General features: G+C 44.6%; 1 protein-coding gene and 2 pseudogenes across 4 annotated transcripts in view; all 3 read right to left on the bottom strand.

Moving 5' to 3' along the window:
* Positions 1 to 296: 296 nt before the first annotated feature.
* LOC104676587 lies at positions 297 to 8041 on the bottom strand (annotated as a pseudogene). Its single transcript, XR_004053906.1, has 5 exons — positions 8022 to 8041; positions 5699 to 5748; positions 5140 to 5239; positions 4322 to 4403; positions 297 to 1866 (listed from the first exon to the last, which is right to left on the bottom strand). The product of XR_004053906.1 is annotated as an interleukin-21 receptor-like (transcript).
* Positions 7820 to 21055, bottom strand: part of APTX (aprataxin) — a 51539-nt gene continuing 38303 nt past the window's right edge. For 2 of the 3 annotated variants that reach the window (XM_010378544.2, XM_010378545.2), the window contains exons 7-8: positions 9985 to 10088; positions 7824 to 8863 (exon numbers count right to left, since the gene is read on the bottom strand). In XM_010378544.2, coding sequence (XP_010376846.1) covers positions 8709 to 8863; positions 9985 to 10088 — 259 coding nt within the window. In that variant the 3' untranslated portion in view covers positions 7824 to 8708. Of the gene's footprint in view, positions 8864 to 9984; positions 10089 to 21055 lie in introns of all 3 variants that reach the window. The other variant, XM_010378543.2, reaches the window with a different exon arrangement.
* On the bottom strand, positions 15616 to 21048 carry LOC104674277 (annotated as a pseudogene).

Genomic DNA, 21055 nt, shown 5'->3' with positions numbered 1-21055 from the left:
ACCCTCCCTCCATGAATGCCACGGGGGAAGGGTCCCATGAGCCTTGGCCTGCTATGTAATTGGTGTTTAACAAATATCTCTTGAGCGCATAAAGGGAATTTTTAAAAACTTAGTAGCAGAAGTTAGAAAAAGAAATCTTGGTTGGTGGGGAGCTGTTTCCACGAGACGCAACAGACTGATTTTAAGCCTGGAAACCCCGAATGGCCCTCTACAAGTGGGACGGCCCCTTGGGCACCCAGGCTGTCACTGACGATTGATGTTCTCAACCCCGCCCGCCTCAGCTCTGGCCACAGAAGGAAGGAAGCTGACGTTTACTGAGAGTCTGCTCTGGGCTGTGTACTGTACACGGGTGACATCGCCAATTTCCCCCAGGTGGGTCATGCTTTCCCCATTGTCCGGACAAGGAAACTCTAGACCAGAGAGGGGTGGCGACTTGGCTCAGGTAGCACAGCCAGAAGGTATCAGAGTCGGGATTCAGACCTTCATCCATGGGCCACCCAAAATCTTCCCATTCCCGGGGTCAATGTGGGCTCACTCCATCCCCTTTCCCTTCCTGCTGGCAGGTGATAAGGAACAACATGGACTTCTTGCAGCTCCTGGAGGCAGAAGCTGGAGGCCTGGACTCAGCATCTTTCACACTATGCCCTGATCCCACAAAGCCCCGGAGGTGCTGTGGACCAGCTTGCAACACAAGACCCCAGAAGGGAAGATGGCTGTTGTCATCTGTTGACCACAGACATGTTTGCTGTGCACACTCGTGCACATGGGTGAGCTCCGTGGGCCCAGACATGTACAGGGCAGGTGAATGTATGGAGTACCATGGGCATTATTCCAGGCCCACAGGCACATGCAATCACACACACAGGTGGACATGCCACTGCGCACCTAAGACACACACACACACTCATGCACGCATATGCACACACACACGCATATGCACACACACACATGCATATGCACGTGCACGCACACGCACACACACACACTGTAAACATCAGGCTCAAAGGCCCATCCAGGAGACCAAAGGCTGCAGGTGTCTTCACATCATAACTCAAGTGGCCTTGTCTCTGGCTCAGGGCCCAGTGGCCTGGCCAGCTCTGGACAGCCGGTCAGCCTCACTAGCTGGCCTGGGGTCCAGGGCTCGAAAGTGGTGGGGGAATGACCACCCACTGGCGGAGGTAGCTCCGGGGAGGCCCTTCGTCCCCGGGGCTGGTGAAGTCACACTCCACAGGGCTGCTGCAGTCAGAGCCCACAAAGCCATTGTCAAACGTGTCCATATCCAGGCCAGCCCGGGGGCGAGCCCGCCTCACTCTCTGAGACCCCTCCGGGCGACCGGCCACCCCAGGACAGTCCCCCAGCCCAGTCCTCCCCATCTGCAAGGGGTGGCTTTAGTCTGTCCAGGAGGCTTCCCAGGGGCCCTCCTAGCCCAGGGCTGCCAGCTGAGACACAGCCGCAGGAGAGGACTGTGGTTCCCGCGCCCAAGAGTGGATCCTCTAGGCCTGGGCTGGGCTCCAGGCCAGCGTCCAGGTCCAGGGCTGGGTAGCCGTCATCCTCACAGCTGCAGGGCCAGGTGCATGGCCCCTCTGCATCTAGCACAGTCACTGTATCGATGGACACCAGGCCGTACGGCCGGTCCCTCTCATCACTGTAAGCTGAGCCTCCCGAGTTCTGGGCTGTCGCCCAGAAGCTGGCTGGCACGCCATCAGACTCCACCAGCTCTGCTGGTTCCCGTAGCTCCGTGAGCTGCAGCCTCTTGGCCGGGCTCTGTGGTGGGTGGCAGCTATACACCTCCAGGGCTGAGGGCACTTCTGGGCTCCAGGGTCCCAACTCCAGCCTGGAGCCAGTGAAGGGAGCACCCACCCACTTCTGTGAAAGAGAAAAAGAGAGAGAGTCTTAGCACAGGATGGGGGTAAGGTGAGGGTTTATTTATTTATTTATTTTTTTACTTTTATTCTTTTGAGACAGTTTGGCTTTGTTGCCCAGGCTAGAGTGCAGTGGTGCCATCTCGGCTCACTGCAACCTCTGCCTCCCAGGTTCAAGTGATTCTCCCGCGTAAACCTCCCAAGTAGCTGGGACTAACAGGCGCCTGTCACCACACCCGGCTAATTTTTGTATTTTTAATCTAGGTGGGGTTTCACCATGTTGGCCAGACTGGTCTTGAACTCCTGCCTTCAGGTGATCCACCCGCCTCAGCCTCCCAAAGTGCTGGGATTATAGGTGTGAGCCACCGCACCCAGCCAAGGTGAGGGTTTAAACAGAAAGACAGACACAGACACAAAGACAAGACAAAGAGACATCAAGAGAGAAAGACAGAGATGTGAAGACAGACCAAAGACACGGAGAGACAGAGAGCGAGCGAGGAATCAGGACTGCAATGTGCTCCTACCCTAGTGGGGGCCCCACTGGTGTCCCCTTCCTACACTGCACCTCAGTTTCCCTACTTGTAGAAGGGAGTTGCTACCCTTAGTAGTGTGACCACTCAGCCAACTGGTGGCCCCATAGCCCAAGCAGGGGCCAAGATTCCTGAGTCAAGGAGACACGGGGGCAGGAGGGCCTGAGGTCTGAGGTACCCCTGAGCCATCTCCTGCTTTCCCTCCTCCTTGATGCTTCTTGAAACCTAGCACACTCCTGGTTTATGTGTTGCCACCAGACGGAAACTTGGCCCCCGGGCATAAGTCTTATCTCTTCTGTCCATGGTTGTAGCCCCAGTACCTAGCACACAGTAGGTGCTCAATAAATGTTTATTAACAAAATGAATGAGTGGAGTGGATCAGTGAAAAGCCACTTGGAAAGGCCTTTGTATACTTTGAGGATAAAGGATGTGAGTGATGCTGGCTGAGGTGGTGGCCCTTAAACTTGAAGGACCCTCCCCTTCCCTTCCCATGGCCGGACTCCCACTCATGACACCAGAATCCTCATGCAATTGGCAAGGAAAATCCCAGAGAATGGGAATCTCCGTGTTTTGAGCTCATCTTCCTCAAAAACTCATCTCAGAACTGTGATGTGACTACCACCACTGATTTAAAGTCACTTCTCAGCTGTGTGCCCTTAAGCCAATTAGTTACCCTCTCGGTGCCTCAGTTTCCTCATCTGTAAAATGGACCTAATAATAGCACCCATCCATAGGGTCATCGTGAGAGTTAAATGAGTCACTGTTTGTGATGCTCCTAGGGGACTGCCTGGTATATAGCAAGTGCCATATGAGTATTGGTAAAAATCAACCCAAATGTGATATTTAAGCTTTAGGGAAGAGGAAAGGGTGGGTCTTATGTGGGTGAGAGTCCAGGTTCCTCTCTGCCTACTCTGAGCTTTGGCCTCCTTGTGGGTGCCCTGGGGGCAGTAGAACATCCGCTCTGCAGGGGCTGCTGTGAATATGAGAATGAGTGAGGCAGGAAGGGTGTCCAGCGCAGCGCCAGGCAGAAAGCAGGAGCTCAATCAATGCTCTAGGTCTGCACTGTCTGACTTTCAGGCTCAGCTGCAGCAGGTGGGGCTGCCCCTCCCACCTCTGTCACCACATCCTCTCTGCAGCAGCCCCTCCCACTGCTGCAGGGTGGGTGACAGGGCTGTAAATGGACACAGACAACCTGTGGGTGCTGGCGGGAGGTGGCGAGTTGGAGGCTTGGCGAACGTTGGGGCCAGACCCTTCCCAGAACCCACTCCCTCTCCAACCCAGGTTAAGGGCACCTAAGAAAGGACCACGGGGGCAATCTGTGACTCAAAAGACCACCAGCCTCACCCCCCTCCCAGTCTGGCTCCTTGGGCTGGGTCAATGCTGCATTATTTTGTTTACTCTTTTTTATTTTATTTTATTATTATTATTTTTTTAGATAGGGTCTCTGTCTGTTGGCCAGGCTGGAGTGCAGTGGTGTGATCACAGCTCACTGCAGCCTGTGAACGATTCTCCTGCCTCAGCCTCCTGAGTAGCTGGGACTACAGGTGTGCACCACCTCGCTTGAATGATTTTAAAAGTTTTGGTAGAGATGGGGAGGCGGAGTGGTGGTCGGGGTCTCCCTGTGTTGCCCAGGCTGTTCTGGAACTCCTGGCCTCAAACAGTCCACCTGCTTTGGCCTCCCAAACTGTTGGGATTGCAGATGTGAGCCACTACACCTGGTCAAATCTTGTTTACTACTTCTGCCAATTCTGCACTACAAGAATGTCTACACTTTGCACGTTGGGAAACTGAGGCCTGGCTTGTGGCATGGCTGAGACCTGGATGCTCTAGGCCTATGGGGTGAGGCTGGGGAGCCTGGGGTGAGGAGAGGTGAGGCTCCTGAAGAGGAGGAGGGGCTCAGAGGAGCTCATCACAGGGTGGGGAGCTCACCTTGAAGTCTCCGCTGCAGCCCTTGTACAGGGGCACGAAGAACTGCTCAGGGCTGGGGACGGCCCATATCTTCTTCCATAGCCTGAGGGGGCAGAGAGGGGTGAGGACCCTGACATCACCAGACAGCAGCCTGGCCTCCCATTCGGACGCTCCCCAGCTTCATCCTACAGGAACTTCCGAGCATCATAAGACACAGCCCAGGCGCCTCCTACCTTCCCTGGGGCTTGGTTTCCCCATCTGTAAAATGGGAGCAGCGAGTCTCCGTCGCAAGCTCCTGAAGGGATATTTAGATTATGTTCTTGGATGCCTGTTGTGTGCTGGGCAAACGTTGCCCCTTCTAAGCTTCAACTTCTTCATCAGCAACCAGGGGTGCGCACAGAGGCCATTTCAGAGGTGTGAAGTATTACAGACACCTCTTCACCACCACCTAGTGGCCCCTGATGCCCCTTGAGCCTCAAAACTTAAAACTCACTGGACAAGATCACAGCTGAGGTCTCTGTTTAAGGACACAGAGTTTCAATCCCAATTTCTCCACTTCGGAGTTGTGTGACTTTGGACAAATTCCTTGATCTTTCTGTGCCTCGGTTTCCTCATTTATAAAATAGGGCAACTGCAGTGTCTCATGCTCATAGGGCTGCCATGGGGGTGAAGGTAGTGCCCTCCACAGTGTCCAGCACACGGTGGCTGTGGGTTGGTTATTATTCCACCGTCGTCATTGTTACCATGCTGCCAGGCATGTTCTCCAACCCTGGGTGGGTCAGAGATGGGCAGTGACCCATGCCGACCACCTTCCTGCCTTCCTGATCCCCTGGCCTCACCTCCACATTGGGTGGGTCTTCAGGCTCCAGAAGGCAGGAATGAAGAGTATGACAAGCAGGAGGAGAAGCAGCAGGTGAGGGTTCCAGCCTTCCTTTAACTCTGGGAAGGAAGCAAAGAAAGGGTTAAATAGCACCAACTCTACCAGAGGCCACATGGGGTAGGCATGGTGGGAAATGGGTCTGGGGTAGAGTAGAAGGGGGTGGGAGAGGCTGCTACTTCTAGTGTCTTGAAGTGAGATGGATCTGGGTTCAAATCTTGTTCTCATTCCTCACCCCAGGCAAGTAGCTTCATTTATCTGAGCCTCAGTTATCTCATCTGATAAACAGGGCTGATTCCCGCTTCAGAGTTAGGGGGATCAAATGCCCAACAAAAGCAGCAGCTGGCACCCAACACAGGGCCTGGCCAGCAGGGGCTCTAGAAATGTCATTGAAGGGCTACATGTGAGGATGAACAACTGAATACCTCCCAGCTGTGCCAGGAAGCTCAGGGCTTAGGGTGGCTAGACCAGGACAAGATCTCATACTAGGAGTAGGGTGTCCATCCCAGCTTCACACCTACCCTCTCACTGGGTCTGAAAGATGACCGGGTCACTCCACTCACTCCAGGAGCTTCAGAAATGCAAGGTGCTTTGAAGCCAAAGGTTCATTTATATCGTGGTTCTCAAACCTCAATAAAATAAAGTTCACCCTGAATGGTTTAAAATGAAGATTCCGGCCGGGCGCGGTGGCTCAAGCCTGTAATCCCAGCACTTTGGGAGGCCGAGACGGGCGGATCACAAGGTCAGGAGATCGAGACCATCCTGGCTAATACGGTGAAACCCTGTCTCTACTAAAGAATACAAAAACCTAGCCGGGGGACGAGGCGGGCGCCTGTAGTCCCAGCTACTTGGGAGGCGGAGGCAGGAGAATGGTGTAAACCTGGGAGGCGGAGCTTGCAGTGAACTGAGATCCGGCCACCGCACTCCAGCCTGGGCGACAGAGCCAGACTCCGTCTCAAAAAAATAAATAAATAAAATAAAATAAAATGAAGATTCCTAGGCCCTCAGGATTGTGATTCAGTAATTCTTGGGTGAAGCCCAAGTGCTTACATTTTTTAAAAGGGAAACCAGTAATTCTGATCTAAGGAGTACATGGACTACGTATTTAGAAAGTTTCCAGCAGCAGTAAGGATTCAGATGCAGAGAGGCATGGATCAGGTGAATCCTCCTTCCCAGCCTCCAATGAGATAAAAGCAGAGGCTTCCAGTTAACATTTATTGAGTCCTTCTCCGTGCCAGATACTATGCTAAACCCTTTACATAGATTATTTAATCCTTATAACTCAACTCTGTCATGTCCATTTACATATGTGAATTCTGAAGTTCAGAGAAAATAAGTAACTTGCCTAAGATCCCTCAGCTCTGAGTAGCAAAGCCAGGATTGGGAACCAGGTCTGAATCCAGAGCCTGTTCTTAACTAATGTACCTAGGATTTTCTTTTTTCTTTTTTTTTTTTTGAGATGGGGTCTCACTCAGTCGCCCAGGTTGGAGTGCAGTGGCGCGATCTCAGCTCACTGCAAGCTCCGCCTCCTGGGTTCACACCATTCTTCTGCCTCAGCCTCCCAAGTAGCTGGGACTACAGGTGCCCGTCACCTCACCCAGCTAATTTTTTTTTTTTTTTTTTTTAATCTTTTTAGTACAGACAGGGTTTCACTGTGTTAGCCAGGATGGTCTCAATCTCCTGACCTCGTGATCCGCCCGCCTCGGCCTCCCAAAGTGCTGGGATTACAGGAGTGAGCCACCATGCCCAACCAATTTTCAAAAGTTTCTGTGCCTGGTACCTGATGACTGCAAAGAAAAGGCCACATGCCCTCTGCAGCTGGGTTGGGGAAGAACCTCCAGGAGCCACAGTGTATGCAGACAACCACCTCAGGAGAGGAAACAGACAATCGAGCAGGCCCACAGGTCCAGCATCAAGCCAGATAGAAGAACTATGGATGGATGGACTAATGACGTTAAGGATTACAATCCTGGAGTGCAGAAGGAGCAGAGAAAAGAGATGAAAGATGTTGGGTAGTGAAAGATGGACAAAAAGGGCTAAAGGAACTGGCTGATCTCAGGGAAATCAATGAAATGCCATGGAAAGCTTTTGATCAGCACAGGTCCAAGGCCCCTGGGTTCTATGGCTTCTGCTGTTAGTCTTGCATTTATACTGTTCAACTGATCGGAAAAATAATGAGTTGATGCATCAGAATCAATACCAACTTTGGATGGTGCCCAGGACCCACTATATAATATGAGATCCTCATCCATTAAAGGGGCATAACAATAGCACCTAACCTCATAGAGTTATGTATAGAGAGAATTCAATGAGATCATTTGAGTAAAGTGTTTAGCATAATGCAGGACACATAGGAGTTAGACAAATGTGAGCTGCTATGATCATTAATTATATAATTCTTACTATACCCATGCTAAGTAACCACTGTGGCATCTTGTTTGTTTGCGAAAGACACTGAGGTCAAATGTCTCTATGGACTGTGGCTTTTTCTCTCCAGAAGAAGCTTTTGTTAAGGGTGTTTACTTTTTTCTCACAACTTGAGTGAATAGTCCCACCCCCAAAGATATCCACAATTTGATCAAAAACAACTTTTTAGCTTTCCCTTCACCTTTAGTTTAATATTATCCCAAAAAACAACTGAATACAACTGTTTTATCCAAATTTGTTCTCAAGGAAAAATAAAGTAGTGGCTCTGTGCAACTTTTTCATTCACCAACCACCTTTTCTTGCATTAGAACCTATGCTGTGATTGTCAGCTGAACTTCAATAATTTCCACCTACTTAAGAGAGATGCCTCAAACAAATTAACTTTATTTTCAGACAACAGGTCCAAAACGACTTCACAGCTGAATCATGACGAACATGTGGCTGTTTCCTCACAGCCAGAAACCCTTGATATTAGAAGAAAACTCCAACCCCCCACACCCTCATCTGGCCTCTTTGCTCACAGTGAAGAACTGATGAGACAGAATTCCTGAGAAGGGAACATTTAGGTAATCTAAGATAGAAGGGAATGGAAGGACTGGACAAAGTAAGCCTCCCGACGAAGGAAGGGAAAAGAATAATATTACACAACAGACTAACAGAAAACAAGACCCATCAGTATCTTCACGATAAACAAGAGGTCACTCTAGGTGCTCTGATTAAAGGGTGTCCATGCCTACAGAGGCGGAGGATAAATCTAAGACACAGAAATTTATAACCAGCCCACTGCTTTCATATTTTCCATTAGGTCAGTGTGAACATAGCTTTGCTCCCAATGGTCAGACCTGACATGGGTCCTGAAGATGGTGAGTCAGGTATATCCCAGCCACCCTCACCAGAGAATATATCTATGACAACACCCAATTCCTAATCCTGAACTACTTCGAGCCACTCTACATTGTGGCCACTCAATAACAGAATAAACTCTGTGAAAAAGCTGCATGTTTTCATTTAGGAAATGAGTAGAAGTTCACAAGCAACCCAGAATAGATGCCAGCAGTTTGCTCCAGTGGGCCACACCGCAGCAGCAGCTCAGGCTCTGCAGAATCACTGTGTCCAGTGCTTCCTGAGATGTTCTTTCAGCTGAGGAATGGAAGGCAGCAGCTGTTGGCACTCATGACAACGAAGGGGCAGCTTCAAGAGCTCAGGCATTCCATCTCGGACAGTCACTCTACCAGCCTCTTGTACCATCTCGATCACAGCTGCAGGCAAGGAAGAAAAGTCAAATCCCAGCTACTCTGGAACACCAATATGAGATACCAAAAATAAAATGAAATAAAAGACATGACTCCAATCAGTATGCCAGGCCAGGTATTCTAAAGCTCAGTAAATTTAGTTTAGACTTCCCTCAGGCAAAATGAGCTTAATCAGATTATAAATATGAGCAATCGACCTTTGAAATAATACACTCCTTCAGGACACTCTAGGCAATCCATATCACTCTGTCAAGAGCTCATCACAGTGCTTTACCTCTGGTTGGTGCCTGGTAAATGCCAGCTGCCATTGTGAACACCCCAGCAATGCTTAAGCTCTTACACACCAGGAAAGCATTTCCTGGTGTGTAAGAAAGCATTACACACCAGGAAATGCTTTCTTCTACATATACACAGCATTCCCCCTGCTATTTCACCACTCCTGACAGGAGGCAGCCCTGAAGCTCCCACCCAACTGATGGCAGAAGAGACTAAGAATTGTCCACAGCTTTCTTATCCATGAACTCCACTAATCCTCATGGCAGTCTTTAAGTCCCCTGTTGTCACAATAAAACACTGACCCTGACATAATAGCTTTCTAGGTCCCCCAAGAAGACAACTCACAGCAAAGTGGCAATAATACTACAATCCAAATAATCCAGTTTCTTTTTTTTTTTTTTTTTTTTTTTTTTTGAGACGGAGTCTTGCTCTGTCGCCCGAACTGGAGTGCAGTGGCCGGATCTCAGCTCACTGCAAGCTCCGCCTCCCGGGTTCACGCCATTCTCCTGCCTCAGCCTCCGGAGTAGCTGGGACTACAGGCGCCCGCCACCTCGCCCGGCTAGTTTTTTGTATTTTTTTAGTAGAGACGGGGTTTCACCGTGTTAGCCAGGATGGTCTCGATCTCCTGACCTCGTGATCCGCCCGTCTCGGCCTCCCAAAGTGCTGGGATTACAGGCTTGAGCCACCGCGCCCGGCCAATCCAGTTTCTTTTCACAGGGCTCGCTTTATAGGGAACACAAAGTTGTACATAGGTGTTTGAGGTCAGGTTATTATTCAGGGAAACAACCAAATCAAATATAAGAACAGCTCAGAAAACGAAACAAATGTGAAAATCAAGCAACAGTGTTTACCTTGTGATTCTAGGAAGTATTCTGTATTGAAAGAATTCCAATGCTTTTTGTTTTTAAGGCAAGGAGAATCAAAATCCTGGCTGATCACATGAAGATGGACATGGCTAGTTGAAAGAAAAAAAAACTGAGCATTAAACTCTTTAACAACTATGGCTTAATCAAAAGGACAAAGAGTTTGAGTACATTGTATTCATACTCTTTGAATATTCATACTATTGAATTGATAGTATGTCCATTTAATTCAATTGATTCATTCATTTACTTAAGAATATTTAATGTTCAATAAGTAGGTACTATGGCCAAACACTGTTCCAGGCACTGAGACTTCCGCAAGAAACAAAATGGGAAAAGCCTCTGTCCTTATAGAAATTGTATGCTAATGAGGAAAGACAAATAATAAATAAGCAAACAAACAACAACAAAAACTTAAAGAATTAACATTGCCAAGAAAAAATAAGGAAAATGGGATAGAGTGCCCGGGAGTAGAAGCTGCCTCTTTAGTTAAATGTTCAGGGAAAGCGTCTCCCAGGAAGTGATTTGAACTGAGACAGCAGCCAGGCAAGCAAGGTCTGTGGGAAGAGTGTCTCAGAAAGTGAGGAGGCCAAGAGCAGGGACCCTGAGACGAGGAAAAGCTCAGTGCAACCAAGAAACAGAAAAAAGGTAATATGGCCCAAATGTATGGCCTGAATTGTTGGAGCCAAGCAGCAGACACGAGGCAGAAGCCAGGTCAAAAAGGCTCTTAAAGGCCAACAAGCGGTTTGCATTCTATTCTGAATCTACTGGGAAGCCCCTGAAGGATTTTCAGCCAAAGAGTGCTATTATCTGATTTATATATGTATTTTTTTTTTTTTTTTTGAGACGGAGTCTGGCTCTGTCGCCCGGGCTGGAGTACAGTGGCCGGATCTCAGCTCACTGCAAGCTCTGCCTCCCGGGTTCACGCCATTCTCCTGCCTCAGCCTCCCGAGTAGCTGGGACTACAGGCGCCCGCCACCTCGCCTGGCTAGTTTTTTGTATTTTTAGTTGAGACGAGGTTTCACTGTGTTAGCCAGGATGGTCTCGATCTCCTGACCTCGTGATCCGCTCGTCTCGGCCTCCCAAAGTGCTGGGATTACAGGCTTGAGCCACCGCGCCCAGCTATATATGTATTTTTAACAACAAAAAATTTGAATTACAAATTTTAAAATGGACCACAATTTAAAAGTGGGCCTATTTTAATTTTATTATTCTTAAATTCATTCTTTTGAAAATGCAACAAGGTGCGATGGCTCACGCCTGTAATCCCAGTACTTTGGGAGGCCAAGGCAGGTGGATCACTTGAGGTCAGGAGTTCAAGACCAGCCTGACCAACATGGTGAAACTAACTACTAAAAATACAAAAAACTAACTGGGCGTGGTGGCAGGCGCCTGTAATCTCAGCTACTCAGGAGGCTGAGGCAGGAGAATCACTTGAACCTAGGAGGTGGAGGCTGCAGTGAGCTGAGATCGTGCCACTGCACTCCAACCTGGGTGACAAAGTTACACTCTGTCTCAAAAAAAAAAAAGAAAAAAGAAAATGTACTTTATTTTTGGAATGATAAAAGATTTCACTATGAACTGACAAAGCAGAGGTGGGCTGATACTTCATGTAGGTGAAGTATCTATACTGAAGTATTTATACTGTTCAACTGATCGGAAAAATAGAGGTGGGTCAATTCTTCATGTAGATATTTAAATGTTGTTTTCTGTATTACATCAAAATGATTTGCAACAGGAAACTGGAAAAGGGGAGCAAAGCAGACTGCAAAGCATATACTAAGGTCTTTCCATAGGTATCTGATAGAATGCAGATTCAGCACAACAAAACGTAGACTTTGCAGCAGTGGCTGGTAAAGTATACTGCAAGTGTACCCTAAGAACCTATATAAAAACCATTTTTTTCTTATTCCTAACAGAAAAACAAATTTTGTTTTGTTTAAACAATAAAATGTAATGGAAATATCTGTACTATAAAACTACTTGCTATAAACTATCACAGGGACAGAAAACTAAACACCGCACGTTCTCACTCATATGGGGGAACTGAACAATGAGATCACTTGGACACAGGGTGGGTAACATCACATACCGGAGCCTGTCGGTGGGGTGGGGGGCTCGGGGAGGGATAGCATTAGGAGAAATACCTAATGTAAATGATGAGCTGATGGGTGCAGCAAACCAACATGGCACATGTATACCTATGTATCAAACCTGCATGTTGTGCACATGTACCCTAGAACTTGAGTATAATAAGAAAAAAACAAACTACTTGTTATAGCCCATGTGTTCAGTTTGTTCAACAAGCTTATTCACACATGATGAATTACATGAACAGAAAGTCACCAAATAAGACTCAAGACAAAAAAATTATCTATCAACCTCCATATGAAAAGACCACAACTTTAATGATTTATACAATCCTTAAGCTTCATACCTGGTCAGTATAGGTTTCCAAATCAAAATCAAGTCATAGGCTGTTTACAATAACTGCATTATACTAACATTTTCTTTCCAGTATTTCTTTCCATGAGGGAAAAAAATCATCAGAAGCTTTCACTCTTGAAAAGTCTCCTAAACTAAAACAGTGTTCTTCTCCAAAATGAAAATACGAAGTCAAACAGTAAATAAACAAAGCTAAGCTAATTTCAACAGTCATATTTCCAAAAGTAAAATCTATTAAGTACAATACACCTGCATTACAAGAATCATTACACTAATCATTACAAGAAATGATTACAGTTACAGATGCAAAATAATATCTAATTATCCCAGTCTTGTGAACATAATTAAAATCAAATTCATATACTAGTTCAAATATTATGTACAATTTAGATAAGTTGGTCAAGTATTATTTGAATATACACCATATTTGTTAAATCTAAAATCATATTACGTTTTCTCCTCCTTTAATATTTGTAGATACATGCCAATATGGAAAAAAAATGTAGTTTCCATTTATGTATTAACAGAGAATTTCTACTGCATATGTTTCAAACTGTCAAAAAAAAAAGTCAAGGTACATTTTCACTTAAGAGATAAAAATAAATTACCAGAATTTTAATTGATAAAAGTTTCATATCAATTTATAAAAATGACCCAAGCATGTGGCTCGTACCTGTAATCCCAGCTACTCAGGAGGCTGAGACAGGTGGATCACTTGAGGTCAGGAGTTCAACATTGGCCTGGGCAACACAGTGAGACCCTCATCTCTAAAAAATTGTTTTAATTAGCCAGGCATGGTGGTACACCCATAGCCCCAGCTACTCAGGAGGCTGAGGCAAAAGGATACCTGGAGCCTAGGAGTTCAAGGCTGCAGTGAGCTATCATCTTGACACTGTACTCCAGACCGGGAGACAGAGTGAGACTCCCATCTCTTAAAACAAAAGCAAAAACAAAAAATGAGAAAAAAAAATCCATTTATAAAAATAGGGGGAAAGAAAGCTGGGTGCAGTGGCTCACGCCTACAATCCTAGCACTTGGTGGGGCCAAGGCAGGTGGATCATTTGAGGCCAGGAGTTCAAGACCAGCCTGGCCAATATGACAAAACCCCATCTCTACTAAAAATACAAAAATTAGCTGGGCATGGTGGCGCATGCCTGTAATCCCAGCTACTCAGCTGAGGCATGAGACTAGCTTGAACCCGGGAGGCAGAGGTTTCAGGGAGCTGAGACTGTGCCACTGAACTCCAGTCTGGGCGACAAGAGCGAGACTCTGTCTCAAAAAAGAAAAAGAAAAGGCCGGGGCGTGGTGGCTGAAGCCTGTAAATCCCAGCACTTTGGGAGGCCGAGGCGGGCGGATCACGAGGTCAGGAGATCGAGATCATCCTGGCTAACATGGTGAAACCCCGTCTCTACTAAAAAAAAATACAAAAAACTAGCTGGGCGAGGTGGCGGGCGCCTGTAGTCCCAGCTACTCGGGAGGCTGAGGCAGGAGAATGGCGTGAACCCGGGAGGCGGAGCTTGCAGTGAGCTGAGATCTGGCCACTGCGCTCCAGCCTGAGCCACAGAGCAAGCCTCCGTCTCAAAAAAAAAAAAAAAGAAAAGAGAAAAAATGAAAACAAAAAAAAAACTGAAACAGATACAATACAATTATCATATGGTCTCCAATATAAGAAGGTATTTAAAGAAGGGGCGTTTGGTCAAAAACAAGGACTAACCCAAGTGTGCTGCTTTAAAAATCGAATTTATAGGAAAACTAGTTGCTTGGCCTAGCTTTAAATCTAATTACAAAATCCATCTTTTTTTTGTTTTTTGAAAAGCATAACAAATTTTTTTAATCCAAGTTTTATGTGACACAGGAGTCTTCCAAATGAAGATGCAAAAATACAGGGAAAACTATCCATTTTTACACTTGGATTTGTTGAAGAATGAAAAGCCTCTATAGAACTATTATTCCTTCAAAAGGGTATACGACTTAATGAGAATAGACTGAGTGGGGAAACCCAGCAAGGCCTGTCTGTCCAGATTCTTCTTAACCTCTTTGTGCAGCATTCCTTCTTCCCAGGTATGGGAATGGCAGTCTTATGACCTACTATCAAACAAGGTAGATCAGAGAATTTCTTTATAGGCAGGTCTACATAGAAAAGAAGGTTAGAGTAATGTTTTGGGTTTTGTGGTTGGCTTTGAGGAAGAAAGGTTCTAGTTTCTATAACCTGCCTTGAGAAAGGAATTATAGTTTCTATGGCTTGCTTAGGGGGAGAATGAGGGGCAAGAGACAGGGGGCAGGAGAAGGTCAAGGAGAAGCTTTGCTTCTGAGGCCTTTATTTGGGGTTATCATTTTCTAAACCCCAACAACCCTATCTGTGAAATGGAAGTGAAGATACCTACTTTACAGGGTTGCTAAGATGACGAAATGAAAGAAATAAAGCTCAAGTGCAATTTCTGATCATCAATAGCTAGCAGATTTTAAATGAGGTATCACCTGTCCCATAAACATTTATGGTATATATTCTCCTACCTTTAATATCCATGGTGGGGGATAGGAGAGCAGGACAGGAAAAGGCTACAATTCTCCCTTAACTACAAGCCAGATTAGCACTGTTTCTGCTGACTCAACTTTCATGACCCACTTTCTTACACCAGTGATTCACAAACCCTAAAGCTCTATTGTTGATACTCACTTTTTGATCCATTTACTATGACTGGGCTTCTGTCCCATCACACTGCTAAAAGCATATTTTTTTGGATATAACTTATGTTTTGCTAACTACCAAATTGGTTCTCTTTTTTTCTATCATTAATATATTTAATACAGGTAACTTTTTAAAACTTTTAGGGTCAGGGGTACATGTGCAGATTTGTTATATAGGTAAATTGTATGTCACAGGAGTTTGCTATACAGATTATTTTGCCACCCAGGTAATAAGCATAGCACCTAATAGGTAGTTTTTCAATCCTCCCCAACCTCCCTCCCTCCACTGTCAAATAGGCCCTAGTGTCGGTCGTTCCCTGCTTTGTCTCCATGTGTGCTCTGTATTTAGCTCCCGTTTATAAATGAGAGAACATGCGTTATTTGGTTTTCTGCTCCTGTGTTTGTTCACTTAGGATAACGGCCTCCAGCTCCATCCATGTTGCTGCAAAGGACATGTTCTCGTTCTTTTCTATGGCTGTGTAGCATTCCGCGGTGTATATGTACCACATTTTCTTCATCCAGTCTACCACTGATAGGTATCAATCATGGTTGATTCCAAGTCTTTGCTACTGTGAATAGTGCTGCAATGAACATACAAAATCTAATTTCTAAATAGTCCAGATATTTTGGTAGTTATTCCAGCTCAACAGAACTTCCACTGACGTCCACATTCATTACAGACAACAAATGTTATCAGTCCATCAGCACTACATCTGTATATGTGAACAAGCCACTCTGGGTTCCACCTGCCTTGGCCACCTAATGCTCTCTGATGGCTTCTTTGGTCAAGTTTTTCCATCTCTCTCTGAGCCCATCACTGGCCATTTCCTGTGCCATCATTCTAGCAAATAAGACACTAGAAATATTCTCACATGGTACATTTTCCCTTAAATTTGGATTCTTTGCTCTTTAAGATTTGATATCCTACTTCATACTCTACCTTTGCATTTTGTATCTATATTCCTTAATTTCTTGATATACAGCCTCCTCAATTTGAGATCCTAATTCTTCCTCACCAGTTCCAGTAGCAGTGTAGCCATCTCCTGTTCGGAGAGCTGCAGCAAGCACCTCCCAAGACTTTAACCAAACAGAGTCAGAAGTGCTTCATTCCTGAATAAAGGATGAAACACAAGTATCTACAGCATTTGTCTCACCCTCTCTGCTGCTTGCATTGCCACCGGAGCTACTTTCTTCTCTCGCTTCAGGGCTATTCTGCAATGTTACTACAGGTTCTTTTTTCTTTTCTTCAGGGTCTTTCTCGGTTGATAGTAACTTTTTCCCAGATTTCATGACAGACTGTTGAAGATATAACTTCTTCATCTTTATGCTGCTTGCCATTAGCATTAACTGATATTCTGATTCTTCTCTGGGCTGTAATAATTCCAAGGTCACGGGAATATTTTTAAGCTCCTTTGGCAAATCCAATGCACCAGCTGTATTCTTCTGCACCATCTTGTCCATTTACTTGGCCATGGGAACCACCTTGTCTTCTGTGGCTCTGGCGGGTCTTCCCCACACCCAGCCAGATGGAGGTGAGAAGTGCGTAAACCCAAGGTGGAAAGGATGGCAAGAAACAAGCCTCCGTAGTCCTGACAGACTGGACCAGGCCCTTTCTCACAAACCAAGCCCATGGGGCAACCTGATTTACATGTTTAAAAGATCACTCTGACTGTTGTGTGAAGAAAGGACAGATAGGGAGAAACCAGTTAAGGAGGCTGCTATAGCAGTCTAGCCCAGAAAATCACAGCCAACCCTACAGCTGAACTGTAGCAGCTGAGATGGCAACAAGCACTCTTACTTTGAATGCACTTTGGAATAGAACAAACAACTTATTAATGGGCTGCCTGTTGCTTTGGGATGGTGTTACTTACTGAGATAAAGAAGGTTAGGTGAAAAAGCAGGTTTGGGGAAGAAAATCAGGAATTCTCTTTCGGACTTGTTAAACCAAGTAGAATGCCTTTTTGTATAACAGCTTTCACTCTTAAAATCAGTAGTATTTCACATCCTCCCAATAAATAATCAAAATCAATCAACATGTGTAAAGAATCCAAAATGAAATATAAACACTAATAAATAAGCATAGCTGTATTACAAATGAATGAGGAAACCACACTAAAGGGGCTGAGGAAGAAAATACAGTAACTAACCTAGCTTTGGAGAACAGTGTTTTGACTAGATACGGTAAGGCTAAAAACAAAAAGAACTATAGGCAAGTACTGCACTCTAGTTAGTAAATATCTTTCTCACAGGGGTATGGGTTAAGAATCCTGCGACTATTTTATGGGTACACTAGGACTGAACAAGTAAATGAATTTATTGTAACTAATGAGAGCCAGGTTTCTCACTGTTGGAGAAATCAGTTACAAAAAAGGAAAAAGGGAAACAAGAATGAAACTTAGAGTTGGAATGGTGTCAGAGATATCAGTATGAACTCATGGTTTTCCACATACAAATAAAGGCAAACAAACACAGAATTATAGGGCTGTGTGTGTGTGTGTGTGTGTATGTGTGTGTGTGTGTATGGGTTAGGATTCATACAGGTATTTCTGGCTCTATTGGCTGAGAGGACCTAGACACAAGGACACCCTGGAATCAACCACTTCTCTCACAGAAACCTAGTGCCCAAGACCTAGGGCTCTTTGGAAAAGTGGTTCATTCCAGATAAGCCTGGGGCCAGAAAATAAATTGCCCAAAAGATGTTGAAGGCATATCAAAGTCACACAAGAGCTGACCGAAACGGGCTTTCAATAACCAAAGCTGAACAATTTGCGCAACAAAATAATTATAGTATTGAATTATAACCTCTAGAATAAACATCCATGAGTCCATACTATTAAATGATTGAATAAAGAACTAATGAGAAAGACGGAACAGCTCGTTCACACAGAATAATTTCAACCAATAAGTTAGGTGAAGGAAGTACAAAGTCACCATAGAGTAAATACCAATATAGTAACTATTACAGGCAAGACACACCAGTAGATGCTAAAATCATTGGGTGCAAATTTGAGGAGAAACAGTGGCATAGTCTCAAAATATCTAACCCAAAATATTCATGAATTTAAAAAAAAAAAAAAACAGTAATTTTGAAGGTGGAAACCTGGCAGACACCACCTTAACAAAATGATTAAGGTTAATATCACCAGTAATAAACGATCTCAACACCATGCCACCCCCATATGATATACTGAGAAGGACACAATCAGAAATATCACTTCAGTGATTTAAAAAATGGATAACGTCAACCTAATCATGAAAAAAAAAATTAGACAAACTCATATTAAAAGACATCCTAAAGACAATTAGCCAGTACTCATCAAAAGTGTCAAGGTCATGAAAGCCAGGAAAGTAGGAATTGTCACAGATTGAGGGAGACTAAGAAGAGAACAAATAAATGAAATGTGAGATTGGATTCTGGAGTAGAAAAAGAACAATACAGGAAAAATTGGTGAAATTCAAATAAGGTCTATAGTTTAGTTATCTAAAATAAGGTCTATAGTTTAGTTACCTACAGTTAGTATTATGGAAGGTCTTTGTTCTTTTTCATACTTAATTTTTTATATTTTCTTAATTGAAAACATTACTTTTACACTAGGAAAAATAAGTTCACTTGTTTATCACCTTTTCCTTTCTAACATGTTCATTTATTCAAAATTACATCATACAGAGTAATATAAAAGGATATATAAATAGCAACTTTGCTTATTGGCTCAATTTGCCTCCCATATATACCTACCACAGCTCTTGCTGTGAGCATTCTCCATAGCACAACATTCACTGTATAAAAAAGGTAAGGGCATCATGATCACTATGTGAAAAGGGCTCAGTGGCCAAGGGCTCTGTTAGTCAGGGGCTCTGCATTAGGGAAACAGGATTGTGGGTGACTTTCCCTCCTAAATTTTCAAATCAAGCTTTAACAATAAAAATGTATTTTTAAAGTGAGGTACAACATACATCCACCCTATGACCTAACAATTCCATCTCCAAATATTTATTCTTTTTTTTTTCTTCTTCTTCTTTTTTGCGACAGAGTCTCACTCTGTTGCCCAGACTGGAGTACAGTGGCGTAACCATAGCTCACTGCAGCCTCAACCTCCTGGGCTCAAGCGATCCTTCCACCTCAACTTCCCAAGTAGCAGGTGTGCACCACCACCGCCGGCTAATTTTTTGTATTTTTTGTAGAGACAGGTTTTGCCATGTTGCCCAGGCTGGGATTCCTAAATATTTACTGAAGGGGAAAAAATAAAATAAAGTACATATGTCCATGATATACATAATAACACACATGAATCTCAACATTATGCTGACCCAAAAAAGCCAGACCAAAAAAAAGTATGCAATGTATGATTCCATTTATACGTGGTAGCTCTAGAAGAGACAAAAACTATCTATGCTGAAGGAAATAAAAGCAATGCTTGAGGGAGGATTGACTGGAAAGGGGTACAAGGGAACTTTCTGGGATGAAAGGATAGACATCTTCTGTATCTTAATCAGAATGATAGTGGCAAGATTGTACGCACTTATGAAAACTGATCAAACTATGCATCTTATTATGCACTTTATTGTATGTAAGTTATGCCTCAATTTAAAAGAATCAGTACTGACTAGGGAAAAATCTGGCACAAAGATTTCATTTGGTTAAAGTGGCCAGTAACCTAAGTTGTAATTATTCACCTAAATAAAATGTGAGTGTTGGTAGTTAAAAAAAATAAATAAATAAGCAGAGAAAATCCTGTCACATGCTACAACATGGATGAGCCTTGAAGACATTATGCTAAGTAAAACAAGCCAGTCACAAGAGGACAAGTATGTCCCTGTATGATTCCACTAATATGAGGTACCTAGAGTAGTCAAATTCACAGGGAAGGAAAGTACAATGGTGGTTGCCACGAGTGGGAGGGGGAAATGGAGAGTTATTATTTAAGGCACAGAGTTTCAGTTTGGGAAGAGAAAACAGTTCTGGAGACGGATGGTAATAATAGCTGCATAGCAATATGCATATAGTAATGCCAATGAATTGTACACTTAAAGACGACTAAAATGTAAATTTTGTTATGTATATTCTATCACAGTTTTTAAAAAAACAAAATAGAAACTCTAAAATCTAGACTCATCATCTTATTGCTTAAATCAAAGGAATCATGGAGAGCCACCTTGCTTGTATCCTTTGAAAGAAATCAATCATTCCTTTCTGAATCCTTCTGGGCATAAGCCACAGGAAAACAGATTCTACACTTTTCTCTCATTTTATTTTCAAATCCTGGATCTACTAAGCTGTCATTACAGAAGTCTATGATGTTTGTTTCCTTCAGAGTAATGGTCCTTAATCATTCTGGGGTTACAGATGCTTTTGAAGAATCTGATAAAAGTAGGCCGGGCGCGGTGCCTCAAGCCTGTAATCCCAGCACTTTGGGAGGCCGAGACGGGCGGATCACGAGGTCAGGAGATCGAGACCATCCTGGCTAACACAGTGAAACCCCGTCTCTACTAAAAATACAAAAACTAGCCGGGCGAGGTGGTGGGCGCCTGTAGTCCCAGCTACTCGGGAGGCTGAGGCAGGAGAATGACGGGAACCCGGGAGGCGGAGCTTGCAGTGAGCTGAGATCCGGCCACTGCACTCCAGTCCGGGCAACAGAGCGAGACTCCGCCTCAAAAAAAAAAAAAAAAAAAAAAGCCACTGACCACAATTCTTCATTTGAGGATAACGAAGCTGCTTCATCTAGTTCATATATTAGGCTCTCGAAGGTTTTTATTTTGAGAGGAACAAAGAACCAAATGTAACTGAATTATAGGCAGAAGTGGGAACTCAGAGCTCGCATGCAAGTCAGGCAGAGGTGGAGGCTTCAGCCTACCTGCTTTGGAAAAACTCCATCCCACTTCCCTGGGCCTCAGTGCAATCAGCGCCTTCAGCAAGCCCATGCTTAAA

This window comes from Rhinopithecus roxellana, chromosome 16, assembly GCF_007565055.1.
Source record: "Rhinopithecus roxellana isolate Shanxi Qingling chromosome 16, ASM756505v1, whole genome shotgun sequence".
NCBI classification, from domain to species: domain Eukaryota; kingdom Metazoa; phylum Chordata; class Mammalia; order Primates; family Cercopithecidae; genus Rhinopithecus; species Rhinopithecus roxellana.
Note: the sequence above shows the minus strand (reverse complement) of the source record. Positions and strands in the feature narration are given on the sequence as shown.